This window comes from Suncus etruscus, chromosome 9, assembly GCF_024139225.1.
Source record: "Suncus etruscus isolate mSunEtr1 chromosome 9, mSunEtr1.pri.cur, whole genome shotgun sequence".
NCBI lineage: Eukaryota > Metazoa > Chordata > Mammalia > Eulipotyphla > Soricidae > Suncus > Suncus etruscus.
This window is the reverse complement of record NC_064856.1, coordinates 84527231-84548849: the sequence shown is the minus strand read 5'-3', so window position 1 is coordinate 84548849 and position 21619 is coordinate 84527231. Positions and strand designations below refer to the sequence as shown.

Sequence of the window (21619 nt, the reverse complement as noted above, 5' to 3'; positions counted from 1 at the left end):
TCACCTCCCGGCTCAAGTTCGTCTTGTGGATTTCTGTCTTTTGAAACAATCAGATTGCAATAGACATTGGAAAGTCTTTTGTTTGTTTTGTTTTGAAACCTGCGACCGTGCTGATAAAGTTTCTCCACATCTCGGCTTACATTTGGATTCAGAGTTGTTGTCTGCTTGGGGTGGTGGTTACAACCCCTAAGACGGTTTTGTTTTGTTTTGTTTTTAAAGCAAAGGGGAGGAGGAGATGATCTTTTGTGATGTCTTGATCAAACGTATTTCCTTAGTCAAGAGTTGCAGAACCACAATGCACGGGTGCAGTTCAGAGGGAAAAGATCTCCTTTCTGCCATGAGTCCCCCTACCTTTTCCATTGCATGGGCTCATGTGTTTTCTCACACTTGATGGTAGCATCGAAGCAGGGGGAGATGTGAGTAGTTTGTAGTTGACCTAATAGGAAGGGGTAAGATTTGGGTAAGCAAGCAAACTGTAGATTTTACATTGTGAAAGTCAAATTTTATATAAAAGCTTCTTGAGTAATGAAAGTGCTAAGTCATCAAGGTGAGGTGTTATTGGATGTAGCTTATGTTAGTCATAAAGTTCTTAGCCAGAGCATCTTTCTGACCATTCAGCAAAACCCATGGCCATTGTTCCATAGTAGCACACTTCACTTAGGCACATTATGATTCTGAATTTATTGCCCTTCTTCTACTGAGGGTGGTGTCCAATATGCAGAGTCAATAGACCCACAGCACAGCTCTTTATGTGATTCTAGCTGTCGACACCATACAATCATAATTGGGTGGGGACTTGTCTATGGCCAAGATCTTTGTAGAATTGGAGATATTCTTTGTAATGGCCAATCAACAATGAATATCTTTTATTTTGTCTTCCTACCTGATATGTACTCAAGCTCTCAAACTCATACGTCCTTGACAAAAAAAAAAATAGTGACAGTGAACCACTAACTGTTCACGGGTTAAAATCTGCACTGACCTTTCCCTACCGGCCGCAGGCAGGGAAACCATTAGTGCCCTCCACCTAGGTGGAAGCCTCCAGGATTCTGACCTCACCAGAGCAGGAAGTGCCACGTTTCAAGGCACGAAATCACAGCCCCGGATGAGGACGCCCCTGCTAGAGTTTAACATCAAAAGTAACTCTTAAAAACCAAAATGTGAATGACTGTAAAAATAATCTATTTTTGGATTCATGTGTTTTCCAAGTGGATATAGTTTGTAAACAATGTGAATAAAATATTTAACATGTTAAAGCTGTTTCTGGATGGTTAACTCCACTCAAGCAAGCTCAACAAGCAGCTGTCAACACTTTGATGTCCCTTTGTTTTATCTAGCAGTTGGCAATGAGCATTTTTGTAGAGCCCCAAAGATATAAGCAATATGTGGACTGATCATCTCAGCCACTTGTACTCCTAACACAGAAGTTCACAAACACAATAGAAGTCAGGGGGGGGGGTCTATTCAACTTTTGTTTGGAGTTTCACATTTCATACACTGTACACAATTTCTATCTATCTATCTATCTATCTATCTATCTATCTATCTATCTATCTAGGATGCTTGTCACTGGAAGCATCTGAAGATCTTAATGTACAAAAAATTGTAAAGATTTTTCTCCCAAAGTTCACCTTCACAGGTTAGGACATGGTATATCCTAGTCAAGTACAATAATTCAACACAATATGAATATTAATTTAAAATATCTCATGATATAATTCATTAGGGAATAAAAAATACAAATGATGATTTAAAGTAGGATATATGTAGGCCATGGAGGTGGGGGGGGCGTATGAAGGCTCTTCCTCAGAGACTACTCCTTGCAGTGCCCAGTGCCAGAGACTAGCAAGTACCTAATTTTCCACACTCACTCCAGCCCCAAGATACGACTTTTAAATGAACAATTTCAAAGCAAAACAAATAAAAATACACAGTGCAAAAAAATGCAATAAAACTTTCTATTGTAAGTTTTCAATACACATGTTTAACATGATCAACAATCCAGTAGATATAGAACTTGAGTTCAAACCCAATAAACCCTTTGTATCTTTAAAAGTTCAGGCAAAATTTTTATTATTTTTTTTGGTTTTTGTGTCACACCCAGTGACATTCAGGAGTTACTCCTGACTCTGTGCACAGAAGTCACTCCTGGCAGGCTTGGGAAACCATATAAGATGCCGGGAACCGAACCGGAGTCCATCTGGGGTTGGCAGCATGCAAGGCAAACACCCTATCGCTATGTTATTGTTCTGGCCCCTGGCAAAGATTTTAAAGCCTTCCATTTCTCAGATCAGATTATTTAAAGTAGAACTCAAGGTAAAAAAGGCAAAATGTGGTGGTGGTGGTGGGATATATGGGGAAGAATGGAATTGGACTTTCAGGGATGAAAAGTAGTACATAAAGAATATGCTAAAATATATGTTAAAGTATATATTAGGGGCCAGAGAGATAACACAGCAGTAGGGCATTTGCCTTGCATACAGCCAATCCAGGACAGATGGCAGTTCGATTCCAGCAATCCAAATGGTCCTCAAGCCTGCCAGGGGCAATTTCTGAGCACAGAGCCAGGAGTAACATATTCAGTGCTCCCCAAAGTGAGCAATATTGCCCACTCTCAGGATGCTGGGGTGATGGAGGGGATCAGTATAAGCCTTTAGCGCCATTCTATTTGCTTATAGGAAGGCACTGAGTGATTTTCTTTTTCCTAAAAAGGATCAGTAGGTCAAATAAGGTTTGAAACCTCTGAAATTGCATTTATGTAATGAAAAAAATTACAAATTAGAAAATTAGAATCAAAATCACAAGCAAACAACAAAAAAAACTTATAGGTATAGAAAACAAGAGGGGTCCATTGCTAAGGGAGATATTACAATGGAAGGGTGCTTGCCTTGCTTTTGGCTGACACAGGTTAGACCTCTGATACCACGTGTGATCCCCAAGCACCACCAGGGGTGCTTGGGGAAAAATGGAGGGTGGACAGGTATACCAAATGAGTAGAGTATCCATATGCACCATCATCCAGTTTTAAATAAGCCATGTGAGTGTAATGAAATAAAGGGTGGATATAGCTAATACTGTACAGTTGAAGATTGCTAGATGTGTCGACTTCAAAGTTTCTCATCACAAGAGAAAAAAAAATGTGTAACTCTCTACAGAATAGATGTTCTACTTAATGGGTTCAGTTCACAAAATATAAATATATAAAATCAATGTTATATGATTGCATTAGGCATATAGTACTTGAAAGTCACAAAGTTATGTCAATGATAGCTCCATAATATTTTTTTAAATATTTGTAGACTGGGAGAGAAATGAATAAAAGAATTAGCTTCTACTCAATCTTCCCCCCCAGACTGTGTCTTAATGTCCCAAAGGTCCATAAGATTTTTTAAATAAAAAAATAAAGTGGTAGAAAACATTATTTTATGACATATTCCCACATTTTTTTTTATAAAATTAAGAATAAAGGAATAAAGAAAGTCTGGAAGCCAGGGGCCAAGTGTTCTCAGATGCAATGGTGGGAAATATATAAGAACAGAACCAAATATCCAAGCCAAAGTCAACGATATTAGAATTAAGGGACCTAAACTTTAACCATCTAAACTCAAAGGGGCCTGTTACACTGGCAGGCCAGGGGGCAAAGCGTGATGATGTAGGATGCACTCTGGGACCATTGATGAAGGGAGGTTAACACTGGTGATGGGAAGGTTCCTGACTCATTGTATATCTGAAATTCAATGATGAAGGACTCTGTAGATCATAATTGTTTCAATAAAATAAAATTTAAAAAATAAATTAACTGGGGCCAGGCGGTGGCGCTAGAGGTAAGGTGCCTGCCTTGCCTGCACTAGCCTTGGATGGACCACAGTTCGATCCCCCGGTGTCCCATATGGTCCCCCAAGCCAGGAGCAACTTCTGAGCACATAGCCAGGAGTAACCCCTGAGCGTTACTGTGTGTGGCCCAAAAACCTAATTAATTAATTAATTAATTAAATAAATAAATTAACTTTGAAAAATAAAAATAAAGTGAAATTTGGCCTTTTTCTGTTTAGTAATACCTTGAATAAAGAAGCCAAGAAATGAGCTGTCTTGACCCATTCATTTTCTCTCCTAGAAGCGAGCTAAGAGGTCTTCGACCTCATTTCCTGGGTGGGCAATGACTCAGACATCTGGAGCACAGGCCTGGCATAGAAGTCCATGCTCAGCTCCCAGCAGTGTCTGGTTCCCCACAAGCATTGCATTCGGAGTGGTCCTGAGCAACACTGTTTATGGTCCTAAAACCAAAGCTTAAAAGAAAAATCATTTCCTTTGCAGAGATTACAAATTAAAGAGAAGCCCCTTTCTGGGGGAAGAAAAAAAAATCAACATGAATATGCTTTGAAGTTCTGACATTGAATTTCAAAGAAACTGGATTATCCTTCAGTGGTTTTCTGAGCCCAGACTGTCCTTAGCACATTGATGACATACTCCAATTTTTGTTTCTCACCATCTGGCAGCTTCATTCAAGAAATCTTTCTTTCAATAAATATTCATGACATTTTTTAAATTATCATTAAGTAAATTAAGAACTGTATGGAAGCTTGTTTCTAGTCACCATATCAATTAAATAAACTTAATCAATTTAATAGCGGGTTTCTACACAAGAATATGCACATAGATGTTCCTGCAGCCTTCCCTCCAAAGAATCCCAATGTAGAAGCAAACCATGTCTAATATATAAATGTGTCAATAAGAGAACATGTGGCTCAGAGTGCCACAAAGTGCAGAGCATGCATAAATTGACTCAATATTCACCATGGCAAAAACAAACAAACAAACAAAACAAAACAAAACAAAAACTAATCAAATAACATTTATTTAATAGTGTCATTTGAGAATAGACATTACATCTAAGAACCTGAAAACATGGTAAGTGAGACACAGAAGACCATGTTAAGTTCATGCTAGCAGCCCTTTGTGATAAGCAGCAGTCTTTGTGATAGCAGCAGTCTTTGTGATAAGACAAAGAGACCACCCAGCAATGCAAGTCACAAATCAGGGTTTTTATATACTTAGTTAGCTAAGGGTCCAAGACTTCCACTTGGGAACAGGCTTCCAAAAGTCAAGAACCCCGAGTCCCTTTTCTACTTTTCTACTAAATAGCCATCATATCCATGCATCAGAGCTGAATGTACAGCCCCATGAAGCAGATAAAAGGGATACACCATTCAAATGCTACAAGATACATAATTCAGATGTTACTAGGCTGATCTGTTAAGGTGTTCCAGACATGGGTGTCGTGTTCCGGGTCTTATATCTCCCCTTGTCTCTAATTCTTATCTGAAGGCCACATTCTCACAAGCAAACAAGCTAACAAGGGGGTTATACAGAAGCAGTTTAGCAAAAGCAGAAACTTTCATGGGGAAAGAGGGAACCTCAGAATCCTACCACCACAAATTACGTGGTTCTTTTAAGTTTCTTTTAGGGACAGACACGGTGATGAGCAGGGCTGACTCTTGGCTCTGCACTCAGAAATTACTCCTGGTGGGACTCAGTGGACAATATGGGGAATAGAATTGAGTCAGCCAGTTGCAAGACAAGTACCTCCTCTACTCTCACCACCATGGCCACACACACCCCCATCTAAATGACATATGCAGAGCAGGTCAGTTAAGAGCTACAAAGTTGGTTCATGAACCCCCAACTCTGGAGGCAGGATGGGGTCAGGGATGAGGAACTATGCAGGGCACAGCATGTTTAAGGGTTTGGGGTGGTGACAAGAGTTTCTAAAACGAATTGTGATGATGGCTGTGTAGCTGCTATACTGAAAACCACTAAATGATCCATTTTAGATGGTGTGGCCCGAAAACAAAAACAAGTAAAGAGGGGCCAGAGTAACAGTAAAATGGATAAAGCACTTATTGCTGTTCAGGTGATTAACCCAGGTTCTAACATTCACATCCCAAATGGTCCCCCTGCAAAGAGTGATCCCTGAGCATAGCTGGGTGTACCCTATTTCTCCACCAAAATAAATAAAAAGAAATTTAAAAAATGAGATTCTGAGAACTTATTTGTAAATGTTATCTCAGAAATGAGTTAATCAGCAAAAAATTTAAGTCTCTTTCAATGTTGGAAAATTAGCTATTTCCCCAGAAGTAAAGTTCTGTCCCCTGGGTCTTAGAAGACTGTGTCCGATCTACAGACTTAAACAAATAACATATTTTCTTCATGATACTTACTAATGTTTTTCCGTTTCAAGGATAACTACTGAGAATGTGTGATATTAAGTATCTGCAGGAATGGAGCAAGGAGGTAGCCAGAGGGTAATGTTCCCGTTCAAGAGCTCCAAGTTTGATCTGACACAAGCAACCCCCAAGCTCTGAGCCAATAATAGTCCCTGAGTACTTCTGGGTGTGCCCCCACCCCCAAAATCTGATAGAACGTTGCCAGTTATATAGAAAATTCAAGGAAAACAAGCACTATTCTTATATATAGATTATTTTATTGTAAAAATGTAAGCAATTACAAATCAATCTTGCAAAAATCAATGCTGTATCAGCATAAATGTAATTCCAAGTTTAAAATATGAAAATTTGATCTATTCCAAGAAGGAATAAACATGTTTCATGATGGTACTAAAGTCACTCAAGAAAGACATCAACGCACTATCTTTCCTTTAAGAACTTAGAAAAATTAAAATTCTTCAGTAGATTACTTTTATCATTTATTATACAACGATAGCCATGGTTTTACATAATTGGCCATAACATATCAATTTCACAAGTGATTTTTTTTCTCTTATGGATCAAAGTAACATCTGTCCAAAAAAAAGATTTTATTCTAGTCTTTTTAAGTGAATAATCCAACCAACTGTCTAAAGCAAAAAACTGTGTTAAATGATTGTTAAACCTTAACCTTCATTATCCCCTAGGGGGAGCAGCAGTCGAAGCTGTTATTATATTATTTGCTATTAGAATCTTGGCTCATCACTTGAAAATGTTATCTTGCATCTGCGCATCTAACAAGGGAGAATCTTCTAATCCAGTATAAGTAGGCTGTTGAGTGGATTATGCTAGGCTTGCTTCCAAGGCAGAGAGCAATTCAGGCTGCAGAAAGGGGGCCCCCCAACTTCACAGATTAGCTTTCTCCTTTGCCGCCAAGTGAGAGCCATGTTGAATCAAGGTATGAATTGCGCCCTGTTTTAAAAGAACAAGATCAGCGTGTTAAACTCAGAGACTCAGCGGCTGCCATTTGGTAAAATTACCTGAGCTTGAATCCATATAACAGTTTCATAACCCAACTCCCCTTACAAAGTCTTATGTTGTCCAGAATAATACCACCAACAAAGTCTGTTTTGCAGATGAGTTTTTCATATCTGCAATCTTCAGCAGACACTGTCTGCAGTTATCACAGCATTTATCACCAATTTTTTTTTCTGAAAAGGAATTTTTTCTAAAAATGTCATTAGGCCAAATAAATTTGGGAGCCTCTAAATTTCTATTTATGTAATAAAATATTATTTAGTCTGGGGCTGTAGAGATAGCATGGAGGTAAGGCGTTTGCCTTCCATGCAGGAGGTCATCGGTTCGAATCCCGACATCCCATATGGTCCCCCGTGCCTGCCAAGAGCAATTTCTGAGCCTGGAGCCAGGAATGACCCCTGAGCACTGCCGGGTGTGACCCAAAAATCACAATATATATATATTATTTAGTCATTTTTTAAAAAGTTCTAGTTTATCTCTAGTTAACATTCAGCCGGACTTGTTTGTTGGTTTGCTTTTGGGTCACACCTGATGGCGCTCAGGAGTTACTCCCGGCTCTGCACTCAGAAGTTGCTCCTGACAGGTTCAGGGGACCATATGGGATGCCAGGATTCGAACCAGGGTCCATTCTGTGTTGGCTGTGTGCAAGGCAAATGCCTTATCACTGTGCTATTTGCTCCAGCCCTCAGCCTGATTTAGTTCTTACCCCAGAAAGCAAGCAAGTCAGATAATGGCTATCAGTGGTAGGCAATTTTATTTTATTTTTTGAAACTAAAGTTATCACCATATCGTAACTATGACCAAGAGTCTGCAACCTTTCTATACTTGCAGACTGGCAAGGATCGTGGGTCAGTTGGCTGAAGACCATTAATATATCTCAAACGAGTTTCAGAACTCAGCAGTCATCCCTAAGGAGACCCATCCTCAGAGGAAATCCAAATCAACCTTGTCAAAGACTGACCACCCACCACAGAGGGCTGCTAGGACCTCACCTTAGATTTCATAGCATTGTGTTTGTCCAAAAGAGCCTGAATGCGGGCCCCATAGTCAGGATGCACGTCACTGAAGTTTTTGACCTGCAAAACAAACAAATAGGATGTGAGAAAGAACCTCACCCCAGTGTCTGTGTCAGTTTTAAGGATGGATTAGCAAGAGAGGAAACCAGTCCCACAGGTAAGAAATGTGGGCCTCACCACTACCACAAGGAGGCGCTCCTGAGCAAAGCAAGAACAACATCTGAGAACCACAAACCACTAGCCCCTCACAAAAGAATCGTGGGGACCCAGTTAAAATCCTGGTCTGCATTGGAAAAGCAACCTGGGATAAATCACTCCCATAGCTTCAGTGTCCACTCTTCTTAAAACAAGGAGCAAATTACCCTGGACTCATAGAAGATAAGGAAAAATGCTTACAAGGGGAGTTAGTTGTTTTCCTGCGTGTCAAAAGGTTGACTTAGGGTTAGTTCGTGTCACGAGTCATAGTGACTGGGGGCTCAAAATAGGCCCCAGACACTGCTTGAATTTTAAGTGCAGTTTTCAAAAACGCTGGCTGGCACCTGTTGTCAGCCCGCACTGGTCACACAGGACTCCCTCGCTGAATGCAGCTCAGTGAATGCAGATAGGCCCCTAAAGCACACAGGTCAGCACACTTCTCTGCAGGCTCCAGCAGGTAAAGCAGTGACTCTTGTTTTGCTCTAAAAGAGCAGAAAGAAGGCAGCAGAAATAGCTCATATGTGTGGAACATCTGCCCTGCATTGTAGAGGCTAAAAGATCAATCCCAGGAGCATCCTTTAGCACACCTCCCAAGCCCTGGTGGGTGCAACCCTGGTGGCTTCCATCAACACTGGACCAATGCAGCACCTGAACCTGGGAGTAGTCGCCAGGGCTCCAGCACTACTGGAGCAAAGCAAGCAACCATGTTCGAATAGGTGAGTGAATGAATGAACAAAAAAAAGAACAGGTTGGGTGGTGCCCGAGCAGTGGGTAGAGGAAGTGGGGCACTGTGAGTCACAGGCAGCCGGATTGTGTTAGCAAACAAGAGAGAAGAATGCCCAGGGGCCAAGTCCAATTCTGCACCCTTCAAGCCATATTCAAGCTCACTCGTTCAGCAAGATGAGCTCTAACTACCTCTCACAGAGCAACAATCAGGCTCTCTGCTGGAGAGAACTATAAGTAAATCATGCTTCAGGGGCATGCAGGGTTATGGACAAGTGTGCACATACACACAATCACACAAGCCAGTTGTAGAATTCAGACTACAGAGAACATAAACACACAAACACACACATATACACACCAGTTGTAGAACTCAGCCTACAGAGAAAGCACCTTGCCTGCTAGTTCTTGTCTTCAGTCCTCTGAACACATCTCAGATACTTGTCCCACCCAACCCATATGAGTAGCAAAGGAAAAAAATGGAGTTTCCAAGAAGCATATCCTTCCGACAGGCCAAGAGTTCAAAAGTGAGAAAGCTACATACGTCCATGAGCTCCCATCACCAATACTGCAGGACCTCAACCTAAACCTTAAGCCTGACTTCGGAAGTAGCTTGGGTCTTCCCTCAAAAGCATGTAAGTCAGGTAATGGCTATCACTGAGTAGGCAGCTTTTATTTAATCTTTTGGAAACATTTTTTTTTTTTGCAAGATACTCTTTTTTTTTTTTTTAAATTTTGGGCCACACCCGGTAATGCTCAGGGGTTACTCCTGGCTATGCACTCAGAAGTTGCTCCTGGCTTGGGGGACCATATGGGACACCGGGGGATCGAACCGCGGTCCGTCCAAGGCTAGCACAGGCAAGGCAGGAACCTTACCTTTAGCGCCACCGCCCGGCCCCGCAAGATACTCTTTATTGAGATTTATTTAGAAAGATGTAGGGAAAGAGAAAGGGAGAAATGTATATTCAAGAGAGAACACTGGCTTCTCCAGAGTAGAAATGAGCAAGCAATGAAAAAGACAAGTAAGATATGTGTTCCAGGAAGAATCTGGGCTTGCACGAAGAGCAAACCTCGGTAGGCAACTTTTCAAGCACAAAAATGTAGCCTGCATTTCTTAGCACCTATACTAGAAGCAAAAATGGTAGCAGACTCTCACTGTGGAAATTTCTCATTGCTGGAAATTGACCATATTGCCCAGATCATGACTGTCTCCAAGTGAAACAGGAAAGATTTCACCCTGAACTGAAAAGTACCAAAGCTTCAACAAAGAACTTAAAGATTCATAAATATTCCATAGCAGATCAAATATTAGAAAAATTAATCAGAAGTTAATTGGAGGATTCATTCTAATTTTTAAAGTCTCTACAGCTAAAAATTAAAAAAAAAAAAAAAAAAGGTGACATGCAGGGCTACTGCACTCTCTTCTTGTGCCAGCAGGTGGCACCCTTTAACTTTCAAAGCATCACTCACCGCTTTCTTCTGGATGAAAAGCTGTGCATCTTTCAGGTGGCCGGCGATGTTCTGGCACAGGCGAGTTCTTTCCTCTTCGTTCAGCACTTTGGTATAGAATGCCCGCACCTGCCCGGGGGGTGAAGAGAGGGTAGGAATCAAATCACCATCCTATGACAACACAACTCCCCCGAACACCACCTGTGAAATACAAATATGAGATTTTCCATCTAAGTAGTGAATCTTTCACTGGCCTATGAATGGGGAGAAAGGTTTGGGGAATTTAATAACTTAAATCATAGTTAAAATTGTCAGTTTGTATAATTTTAGAAAGTTCATATTTTAAATAAAATATCAAGATATCCATAGTCTGGGGCCGGAGAGATAGCATGGAGGTAAGGCGTTTGCCTTCCATGCAGGAGGTCATCGGTTCGAATCCCGGCGCCCCATATGGTCCCCCGTGCCTGCCAGGAGCAATTTCTGAGCCTGGAGCCAGGAATAACCCCTGAGCACTGCCGGGTGTGACCCAAAAACCACAAAAAAAAAAAAAAAAAGATATCCATAGTTTTACTAAGTTGTCAGAGACCAGGCTCTAAGTATCCAAATCTTAAATCTGATGCCAAAGTTTAAAACCAGACTTCCAATGCAAACATTATCCAATCAAAGTGATGTATCATGGGGGTTTCCTCAGACCACTCTCTGATTTGTTCATTTTCTTTTGAATCATATCTAGACTATGGTTTAAACAACCATTACATCACCCTGGCTATAGTTTTAATTTCAAAGACTGAATCATTTGCTTGTAGAAATTTCTTTTTCGTTTTGTTGTTTTTTGTTTGACGTGCCATATCCAATGGTGATTTCAGGGAATGATTTGTGGTGCTGGAAAGATTACATTTACACACATCACACTATCTGACCCTGTTGCTTCTAGAAATTTATATTTTGTGAGTTTCCAAAACAACCTTTTTTGACCCCATCCTTCCTAGCGATAGTATTTCCTTGCATTGTGAGTACATGCTCTCTTATTTTAAAGTTTCTTCAAAAGATCATTTTTAAATTAATTATCAATCAATGCCTCTTCTCTGTACAATTTCATAGGCCAGGGAATCTCCTAGTACGTATTGTCATTTTTCCATTTAGGTCGTCTTCAGTAAATGGGCTAGAGACATATCATAGCAGGTATGGTACTTGCTTTGTACCGTAACCAATTCAGTTTCAATCTCTGGCACCCTTATATAGTTCCCTGACCATTGTCAAGTGTAATCCCTGAGCAAAGAAGTAAGCCTTGAGGACCACTGTGTGTGACCCCAAAACAACAACAAAAAGGAAGCCATCTTCTGCCAAATGAATTCTAGCAGAGGTGTCTTCATGTGGCAATTCTCTCTCCAGCCCTGCAGAGCTCAGACAGAACTCGTTGCTCTTGAGTCACTGGATTCTCAGTTCAGGTCTTCAATATGGTTGTGGGTGGAAAAAGGACAAGCTTCTCCCATCCTGAGTCCACAGGATTCTGAGTTTTAGGACATGTCTTTTCAGAGCCTGTTCTCTTCTGCTGCTCATCATGATGCCAAGAGTAAGGATAGTATCTAAAGACTTTTCTTGTTATGGGACCTTCCTAGTCCCAAACCTGTCCCTCCTGACACCAAAAAAGTATAAGTGCTGCTTGGGGCATAGCTAATGCTTAAAAGCAAACAAAAGCTTAATGCAGAAAGGGTGTTGTTCATAAAGCTCGTGTCTCTATAATTTTTCTGTCTGAGATTATTAATATCTCAAATGCACATTGCTTTTCAAACTCTCCAAAACCCTCAAACAGATGTTTCCTGTATCTGTCCAGAGTATTACAGAAGATAATGGGTCCCATACAAGCTAATTTGCCAGAGTACTAAGTGAAATCCAAGTGAATCATTTATCCAGGGAATAAATCTGGATTTATGCATATGCATATGATTCTTACAGCCACAGGATTATATTATTATCCAAAATGCATTATCATGACTGCTTAAAAACATGATAAAGTTCTTTTTTTTCTCAAAAACAGATCATATAGTAATTTCATGTATACAAATAGTTTCATCTCAGGGGCCGGGAAGGTGGCGCTAGAGGTAAGGTGTCTGCCTTGCAAGCGCTAGTGTAGGACGAACCGTGGTTTGATCCCCCAGCGTCCCATATGGTCCCCCCAAGCCAGGGGCGATTTCTGAGCTCATAGCCAGGAGTAACCCCTGAGCGTCAAACGAGTGTGGCCCAAAAACCAAAAACAAACAAACAAACAAAAAAACAAATAGGTTCATCTAAATTAATTTTTAAAGAGGTTGTATTTGCTAATTTAACTCCTTAAATAGATGTCGCAATGGCAAGTCTTGAAGCAGAAAGGGGTTTTTTTGGTTTGGTTTGGGGTTGGTTTTTTTTTTTTTTTTGGTTTTTTTTTTTTGGTTTTTGGTTTTTGGGCCACACCAGCGGTGCTCAGGAGTTACTCCTGGCTGTCTGCTCAGAAATAGCTCCTGGCAGGCATGGGGGACCATATGGGACACCTGGATTCGAACCAACCACCTTTGGTCCTGGATCGGCTGCTTGCAAGGCAAACGCCGTTGTGCTATCTCTCCGGGGGTTGTTTTTTTTTTTTTTGGGGGGGGGGGGACCACACCCAGTGACGCTCAGGGGTTACTCCTGGCTATGTGCTCAGAAATCGCTTCTGGCTTGGGGGACCATATGGGACACTGAGGGATCAAACTGGGAAGAATACCCCAGTCACCCATTGGAACTCACTCGCCCTTTGGTTTACTGAGGCTTCAGAAGCTCCAGCCCCAAGTCTCAGATCTGGCCCTCCTTATCCTTATGCTTAGCCAACTCCTACTTCCAGGTTTCTGGATGCACTGGTGATCCAGTGGCCCTCACCCAGAGCCCCCTTCTTTAACACCTGAGGAAACTGAGGCGAGGGCCCAGAACTATCCTAGGTACACAATAAAGCAATATTCCAACTCCGTCTAGTAAAGGGACCAAAGCCACGACAAGCAGTCTTCCCTGAACCCATCTGAGACAGATTGGACACTCTAAGAGCAGAAGACATGCAGACATCAACAAAGGGATGATTTATCACATTCCCTACTGTGGACCAGGCAGTGTTACCTGAGTAACATTGTCTTCATTGGCACTGTTGTAGCGTCGTACATCTGCAGAGACTTGAGCACTATGCTCCAGGGCCCGAGGCTGCTGCTCTGGAGCACTGAAGCTGTTGGGGTAGTAATTGGGAGCACCACCTGTAAAGAGAAAACTCACAGAGTCACTTAGAAGAGTGAGACAGTCCACACAGCAAAGAGCAAATGACAGCAAGCCATGGTCCACGCACTCGCTCTGACAAGTATTTCCAGCATCATCTATTAGCTTGACAAGTCTTCGGAGTCTCAGAGACCATCATTTCTCCCAAATGCTCTCATGGGCTCAGACTCTAAGTCTCAATGAAGAGATTTCCAATCTCCCTTAAAAGGGCTCATCAAGAACATATTTAGTTGCTGACCTGGACAAGGAAATGCATCCAGGTTTGCTTTGCTCACCATAGGGCCAACACTCCAAGATACATTTGAGATCTGAAGATTCTTTCAGACTGGGTCTCAGTTCAAACAGAACTGTTGGGAGCAACCGCATGGTCTAACACCCAGCTCCTTCAACTACAAGGATGAGACTTGCAAAGGGAACTGACTACTGGTGGGTTCCTTTGTGTGTTGGGTGCTATCAGCTGTGGGGGCAAGAACTCTAAGGGGTCAGTCACTCTCTCCCTCCTCTCCTATACAAACAGTACTTTCTTTGGCTGCTAATCCATTTGGGGCAGAGCTTCTGGCAGGCGTTGATAATTTTACTTAATGCTCACTTTCTATCCTCTCCACAGACATTTTTTTTAAAAATAAAGCTATGGGTGGGAGACAGAGACAGGGACAGAGACAGAGACAAAGAGCGAGCACATGAACTGAGTGCATGCTTTGTAAGCAGAATCTGAAGCAATAAGGTCCCCTAAGCACTCTTAAAGGGAGTAACCCTTAAGCAGAGAACTGGGAGGTAGCCCTTGAGCACCCCTGGGTATGGCCCAAGACCAAATAAATAAATAAGGGCCACATCCAGGGATGCTGGGAATAGGGGAGAGAAGCCAAGGCCTTCACCTCAAGATACAAGTGATGTGTTGGATACTTGAGCTGGAAGTGCTTGGGTCACCAAGGTCACACACAGATGGTGCTCAGTGGGGCTTTGCTCTATCAGGGACCAAACTCAGGGCTTCACACATTCTACTACTACAACTGGAACTATATCCCTGGGTCTCTACTGATGAATGGTTTTTGTTTTTGTGTCACACCTGGCAGCACTCAGGGGTCACTCCTGACTCTACACTCAGAAATCGCTCCTGGCAGGCTCAGGGAACCATATGGGATGCTGGGATTCGAACCAGGGCCCTTCTGCATGCAAGGCAAATGCCCTACCTCCGTGCTATCTCTTTGGCCCCTTTACTGATAAATTTTTAAAAAGAATTTTCTCATGTGCCAACACTCATTTATCTAGACAGATAATCAAAACATTTTTGACTTCTGGGATACATTAAGAAGCTTTAATTTCCATCTTGGCATCTTTTTTATTATATGTCTGCTTTGGTCTGAGCACTCTCACTAAACAGAAGGTGTGGCCTAGAAACAGTCAGTGGTGTAAAGAAAACAGACTGGGGTTGGAAATTTACCCAGCTCACTGCCAGAATAGATTATCCAGAGTAAATAATCAAGAGGTCCTTTTATAGCATATTGGCCAAGCATATGTTGAAAGAAGGAGGTCAACTTGCCCATACATAGCCCAATTATTAGCCCAAGAAATGTATTCCAGGTCACCAGCATCTATATGAAAAGCAAAGTGCTTCAATAGTTGGCCACAATGGGTTGTAAATTAAGAACGAGCTTTATAGGGCTGAAGCAATAGTACAGCAGGTAGAGCACTTGCCTTGTACATGAACCACCTGTATTTGATCCCCAGCACCCAATCCCTAAACCCCACCAGAAGTGATCCCTGAGCAGAGCCAGGAGTAAGCCCTAAGCACTAATGGGCGTGGCCTCTCCAAATCCCCAAAAATGAGCTCTTTGAAATGTACTTACTGAATTAAAATTCTGTTTCTGATTAAGTTCTGACTTTTTTTCAAAGTAGGAGTTGTCTTCAAACTCCTACTAACAATTAAGCTCTTACATCAAGCCTTAGGAACACAGCACAAATGTTCTACTTTTAAAACAAAGGGTGTGTCAAAATACATCCTTAAGTAGTTTTTAAATACATATGCTACTATAACGATTAACAACAATGGGATAAACATGAAGCAATCACTTGTTAATGAAGTCCCAGAATATACATGAAACTCCATTCTCAATAATGAAAGGGCAAAAGATTAGGAACCAAAGACATACAGGAGGAGAAATTTTGAGACCACCTAATATAATTTCAGTACTAAGATCATGAACTTACTAAAAAACACATGGAAAAAACTTAATGACAAAAACAAACCAAAAATACACAAATATTACACATTAGAAAATAACTACAAGCATATAAAAATATTCACAGTAAAGACTGGCCAGAAATAGATAGCCAAATAATAAAAGTTGAAGCCTTTGAAAATGGATTGCCCTTCTTTCTTTTCTCCATAGATTTTTTTTTCCAAATTTTCTTTAAGACAAATCTATATTTTTTTAACCACTGAAATTAAGTTTTGGGGCCAGAGAGACAGCACAAGAGGCTGTGTGAGGCTCATATGTTAGAGGTAGGTTCTCTCCATCACTATTTAGATGCTGAGCACTGCCCTGGAGCAATCCAGAGCAGAGCTAGGAGTAAGCATCAAACAATACAGGGAGTGGCCCAAACACCAAATGAAGAAAAAATAATTATAAACCTTATGAATATTTATTTACTGTCACATATATAAATCATAATACAACTTTTGAAAGGGGCAAAGTCTATAGTCAAAATACCTATTTATGTATCTTATACAGGAAAGGGGGAAAAACTGTTTTGTAGTGGAAAAAACATCACTCAAGCTTAATCTAATTTGCACACCATTAGAAACAAAAACAGGCTATGAGAGAGGCCAGAGTGATAGTACAACAGGCAGGGTGCTTGCCTTGCACACGGTTGACCTGGGTTTGATTCCTGGGATTCCATATGGTCCCAAGTGTGATTTCTAAGTGCAGAACCAGGAGTTAGTCCTGAGTACTGCCAGGTATGTCCTCCACTAACCACATCCCAAAAAAATGGGCTAAAATACCCTAAAAAAAGAATTAAAAGAAAATAAAAATCATACATTAGTTTTTGTTTTTGTTTTTTCACAAAGATCAAAAATGTGCTCTGAAAAGCAAAATTACATCTGTATCTCATCTCACCAGCTGATTTCTATGACTTCAGCTATCCACACAAAGGTAAAGAGGACAGGAAGGTCACAGTTGTTCCCCTATATTCCCCACTCATGATCTTATGGAGACACCCACAGTCTCAGCAGAAATGAGAAACAAGACATTGTCTCTTGAGCTGTGTACACTTCCAGGAGGCCAGGTGCTGGTAACAGCCAGTAGGACTCTCTGCCTGGGAAGTGTGATTAGATGCTAAGTCTAATGTTCCTCTACTCCTGCCGGTTGGAAAGAGCCTTCCCCCCATCTTTATCGAGTGGACAAGAACTCCCCTAACAGCCCTGAAGGGAAGCAGGGACGAAGTCTTGGGACACTTCAACTTTTTCTCTGCCAGGAAGACCCGAGGGCAACCGCAGAGTATGGGGTCCTACAGGCCAGACAGACAGACATCAACCCCCCACTTCCCACCCTGGAAGTCCCAGTGACCGTGGGGGAGACAAGCAGTCCCAGACCTACCCTGATTGTCATGCATGCACATGGGGCCGTCGCGCTGGTAGTTGGCCACTCGAGCACGGAAGGGACAGTTCACAGGGAGCTGAAGATAGTTGGGTCCCAGGCGGTGGCGGTGAGTGTCAGGATAGGAGAACAGGCGGCCCTGGGGTGATAAAGGAAAGGTGCAGGATATTGGTTTTGCATGGTGCAGAGGAAGAAGAAGAGGAAAAGGAGGGGGACAGCTGACATTCTATAGCTGTGTATCATGTTGTGCCCTGCAGGAGGGAGCAAAGTCTCTCCTCTCTTGCAAAACAGACAGCCTCCGCCCTCACCAGAAAGCTTCCCTCTCTCTCAGAGCATTATTACTTCTTGTCTTTGCAGATCACAATGCAATGTCCTCTTCTAAACCAATTTTCTTTTGTTGTTGTTTTGGGGGCCACACCCAGTAGCGCTCAGGGGTTACTCCTGACTCTGACTTCAGAAATCTCTCCTGACTCGGGGGACCATATGGGATGCCAGGGATCAAATCCTCATCAATCTGAGTCAGTCGAGTGAAAGGCAAACACCCTATCACTGTGCTACCACTGCAACCTAAACCTTTTTTTTTTTTTTTTTTTTTTTTTTTTTTTGGTTTTTGAGTCACACCCGGCAGCCCTCAGGAATTACTCCTGGCTCTGTGCTCAGAAATTACTCCTGACAAACATGGGGGACCATATGGGATGAAGGGATTCGAACCACTTTCTGTCCTGGATCGGCTGTGTGCAAGGCAAATTCTGTGCTATTTCTCTGGCTCCTAAACCTATTTCTTAAGGACATGCTCAGTATAATAAATTTGCTAGATGCCAAAAAACTAGAGCCATGAACTTTCTCCCCTCCTCCTGCCTCTGCCCTTCTAAAAGTGAGGGGGAAATAAATCCTTTGGCTCAAAGTGAAAAGCAACACATTTCTACAAAAATCCCACAGCTGAAAAAATGATTCAATAAAGCACCTCACATGTTGCATGCTGAACCAGGCCCGTCATACTCTGAGCTCTGAGGCTTTTCTACATGTAAAGCAAATGTTACATGTTAGACAAAGAAAACTAGTTCAAGACATGGGTCACGAGGTCCTGAATGCAAGATTACATTATTCAAACATGTTCTACAGTCTCACCTGTCTGTCAACAACCTGTTTTTGGCTGACTCTCATGCCTCCCAATAATCATTTCAATCATCTACAGCAATGCTCAGACTACTGGTTGGTCCCACAGCCATGACTAAGATACAACTGTAATTTAGAAGCCAGTTGCCTCCTCTGACTCAAAACAAGCTCAGTTGAGTTCTGCCTTTACCATTCGGAAAGGGAACACGTGAGAGAGCCATCGGCAACGCCTGGATGGAATCTCTGTCCCCCAAGCCTGGTTCTGTACCTTTTTTAGGTTTATCAAACAAGCTGCATGAAAGCCCCACATGCCAAGGATGTGAAATGAGCAGAGCAAGGTCCAGGAGACTGGGGAAGCTGCAGGGCTCTGTGCCCAGTGCCCTTGAGGACTGGGCAAAGAGCAGAAAAAAGCGCTCTCCCCAGGTACTCAGCCAACTGCTATCCAGAAGGAAATAAAAATTATAGCTATACCCACAGGTGTTAGAGCGACACTCCTGCCCAGCTCTGTAACTTGCCTCATGCTATCTGTCCATCTCACCATGGTCTGGCTGGTTGCTCTGGGGAACAAAAATTTAAATTTTACCAGAGATAAGAAAGCATATTGGGCACTTGCCTTGTATGTAGCTGACCTGGGTTCAGTTCCCTAGCACCCCCATATGGTCCTTGGAGCACTGCCAGGAGTGATCTCTGAGTGCAGAACCAGAAGTAAATCCCTGAGCACCACTGGATGTGGCCCCAAAACAAACAAACAAAATTCAACACCAGGGCATGAGGGACATGCATGGGGAACTTAGGCACTTTGATGGAGGTGAAGGGAGGCAGCTGTGGATACCAGGCCATAAATGTCAACACCACTGTAAACATGTTACCTTAGCAATAATAAAATTAATAAATAAGTAATTCGAAATTAGAAGAGTCCAAAAAAGTTTTTCATAAACAAAATTCACCACCATGTCCTTATGAGCATGCTCTCTATTAGCATGCAACTACCTCTGTCCCTATGGAGTCCACCCTCTAGCTCTCAGCTCAGACATTTCCAGGTCCTCCTCCAAAACATATCATCATACTCACTGCTAAGACCCCATACTCAATCCCTTTCCTGCTCAAAAACTCAAACAAGGACTCACAATATGCTCACATAGCTAACCAAGTACAACAGTCTGGTCTTGGTGTTAGAATTAGCATAATTATCAGAAACTGGAAAGAATGATGAGGCCAGACCATCCAACTTGAGCCTGATCAACTATTTTTAGACACTCTTCTAAGACTGCACTTATATATACCACAGCCAGCACACCACATGTAAAATGTTCTTCCCATAGGCCAGATAATACAGCTGGTAGGTCATTTGCCTTGTATAAGGCAAACCTGGATTCAATCCCCAGCACCCAACGTGGTCTCCCAAGACCCTCCAGGAGTGATATCTGAACACAGAGCCAGGAGTAACCTCTGAGCAATGTCAGATGTGGCCAAAAGAATCCCCCAAATAATAATAAAATAAAATGTCCATCCCAACTAAATTAAGTACTGATATAAAAGACAGTGGAGGGGTTTCTATTCCTCAACCTGCTCCCTAAATTCTACCCACTGACTCTCCCATTGGGCACAATGTCCTGCTATTAACTCGTCCTTCACAAGTTCTCTTCCTTCCAATCCCAGGCAGGGGAGGCTCCAGGTGTCTTAGCTTCCTCTCCTTCCCAGATTCCATGCAAGCATTTCTGATTATCCCATATAACCTGCTGACTTTCCTCTTCTATTCTCAACTATCACCACTGCCACCTTCCCTCTTTTGTCTATTTCTCACCGCAGGAACGAGCTACTGGATTTAACAGACCACATTTCTCAAAAAGGAAACTAGACTTTCTTTTCCCAGGAGTGCTCCAAAGTGTTCCTTCAGTATTTAAGGTTCCCCTTAGCCATAAGCTCATGTGCCCATGCCATCATCTATTGCTGCTAACTCAGGAAACCAGGGTTGACAAGGCCACTTGCACAGACACTCTGCTTTTATCCCTGTCAGCACCTGGAACAGTGGGTCATAAACAGAAGGTAGGTAACTCAGTTTATGTCACATAAGGTGAATTAAATCAAAGAGAAAAAAAAGTTTCTGTAAAAGCCTCTGGTTTTCCCAAGGAAAGAGAAAAAATGTTATTATTAAAAAGCCAGGAGGGGCCGGAGAGATAATGCAGTGGGTAGCACATTTTCCTTGCATGTGGCCGACCTGGGTTTGATTCCTGGCATCCCATATGGTCCCCAGAACTGCCACGAGTAATTTCAAGTTCAGAGCCAGGAGTAACCCCTGAGCACCGGCATGTGTGACCAAAAAATCAAAATTAAATTAAATTAAAAGCCAGGAGGAATTCGTTGACCTTCCATAAGTGAGTGTGGAACTATAGCTGGGAACTTACATAAGAACCAAATCTGACACTCTGCTCAAACAAAAGTAAATCTTTTACCTCTATTTCATGATCATAGTCCAAAAACACAGAAAGATTGATTTATCTAGTAATTATTAAGTCAATTATTTCCACAAAAGAAATATTTCTACACACAAAAAAAATTTTTTTTACTCTTTGTACTCTTGAAAGAATGTACTGTTGAAATAAAAAATACCAAATGCCTCAGAAACTCCATGTGAGAGAACGAGTCACATTAGCTGTCACCTTTAGTCACAAGTAGCATAAACCTAGTTAATAAAGATCATCTCCGATCCTTTTTATAGATGGAGAAATTCAAGGGCCACAGAGGAGGAAATGAGTCAAGTTTTCCTGACCAAGGTGCTAAAATCAATTAATTATATTTTCTCCCATTGGTTACAGAGTGAATAGAGTCCTGTACTTTATAAGTAGTTGGGGCATTTCTAATTGTTTAATTAAAAGACTAAACTTCAAACTCTTAACCTATTGAGGGACTTAATAAAATGTGATTGATGCTATAACTGATGTCCATCTCCAAATATTTCATCAGTTCTACAGGAATTAAAGACACAGATTAATCAAAGTTTAAGTGA

General features: G+C 41.8%; 1 protein-coding gene across 1 annotated transcript in view; it reads right to left on the bottom strand.

The window, feature by feature from the left end:
• Positions 1 to 6461: 6461 nt before the first annotated feature.
• The window catches only part of CAT (catalase), a 40138-nt gene continuing 24980 nt past the window's right edge, over positions 6462 to 21619 (bottom strand). Inside the window, exons 9-13 of the mRNA XM_049780085.1 lie at positions 17497 to 17635; positions 13748 to 13878; positions 10646 to 10753; positions 8234 to 8317; positions 6462 to 7175 (exon numbers count right to left, since the gene is read on the bottom strand). Coding sequence (XP_049636042.1) covers positions 7110 to 7175; positions 8234 to 8317; positions 10646 to 10753; positions 13748 to 13878; positions 17497 to 17635 — 528 coding nt within the window. The 3' untranslated portion in view covers positions 6462 to 7109. The remainder of the gene's footprint in view (positions 7176 to 8233; positions 8318 to 10645; positions 10754 to 13747; positions 13879 to 17496; positions 17636 to 21619) is intronic.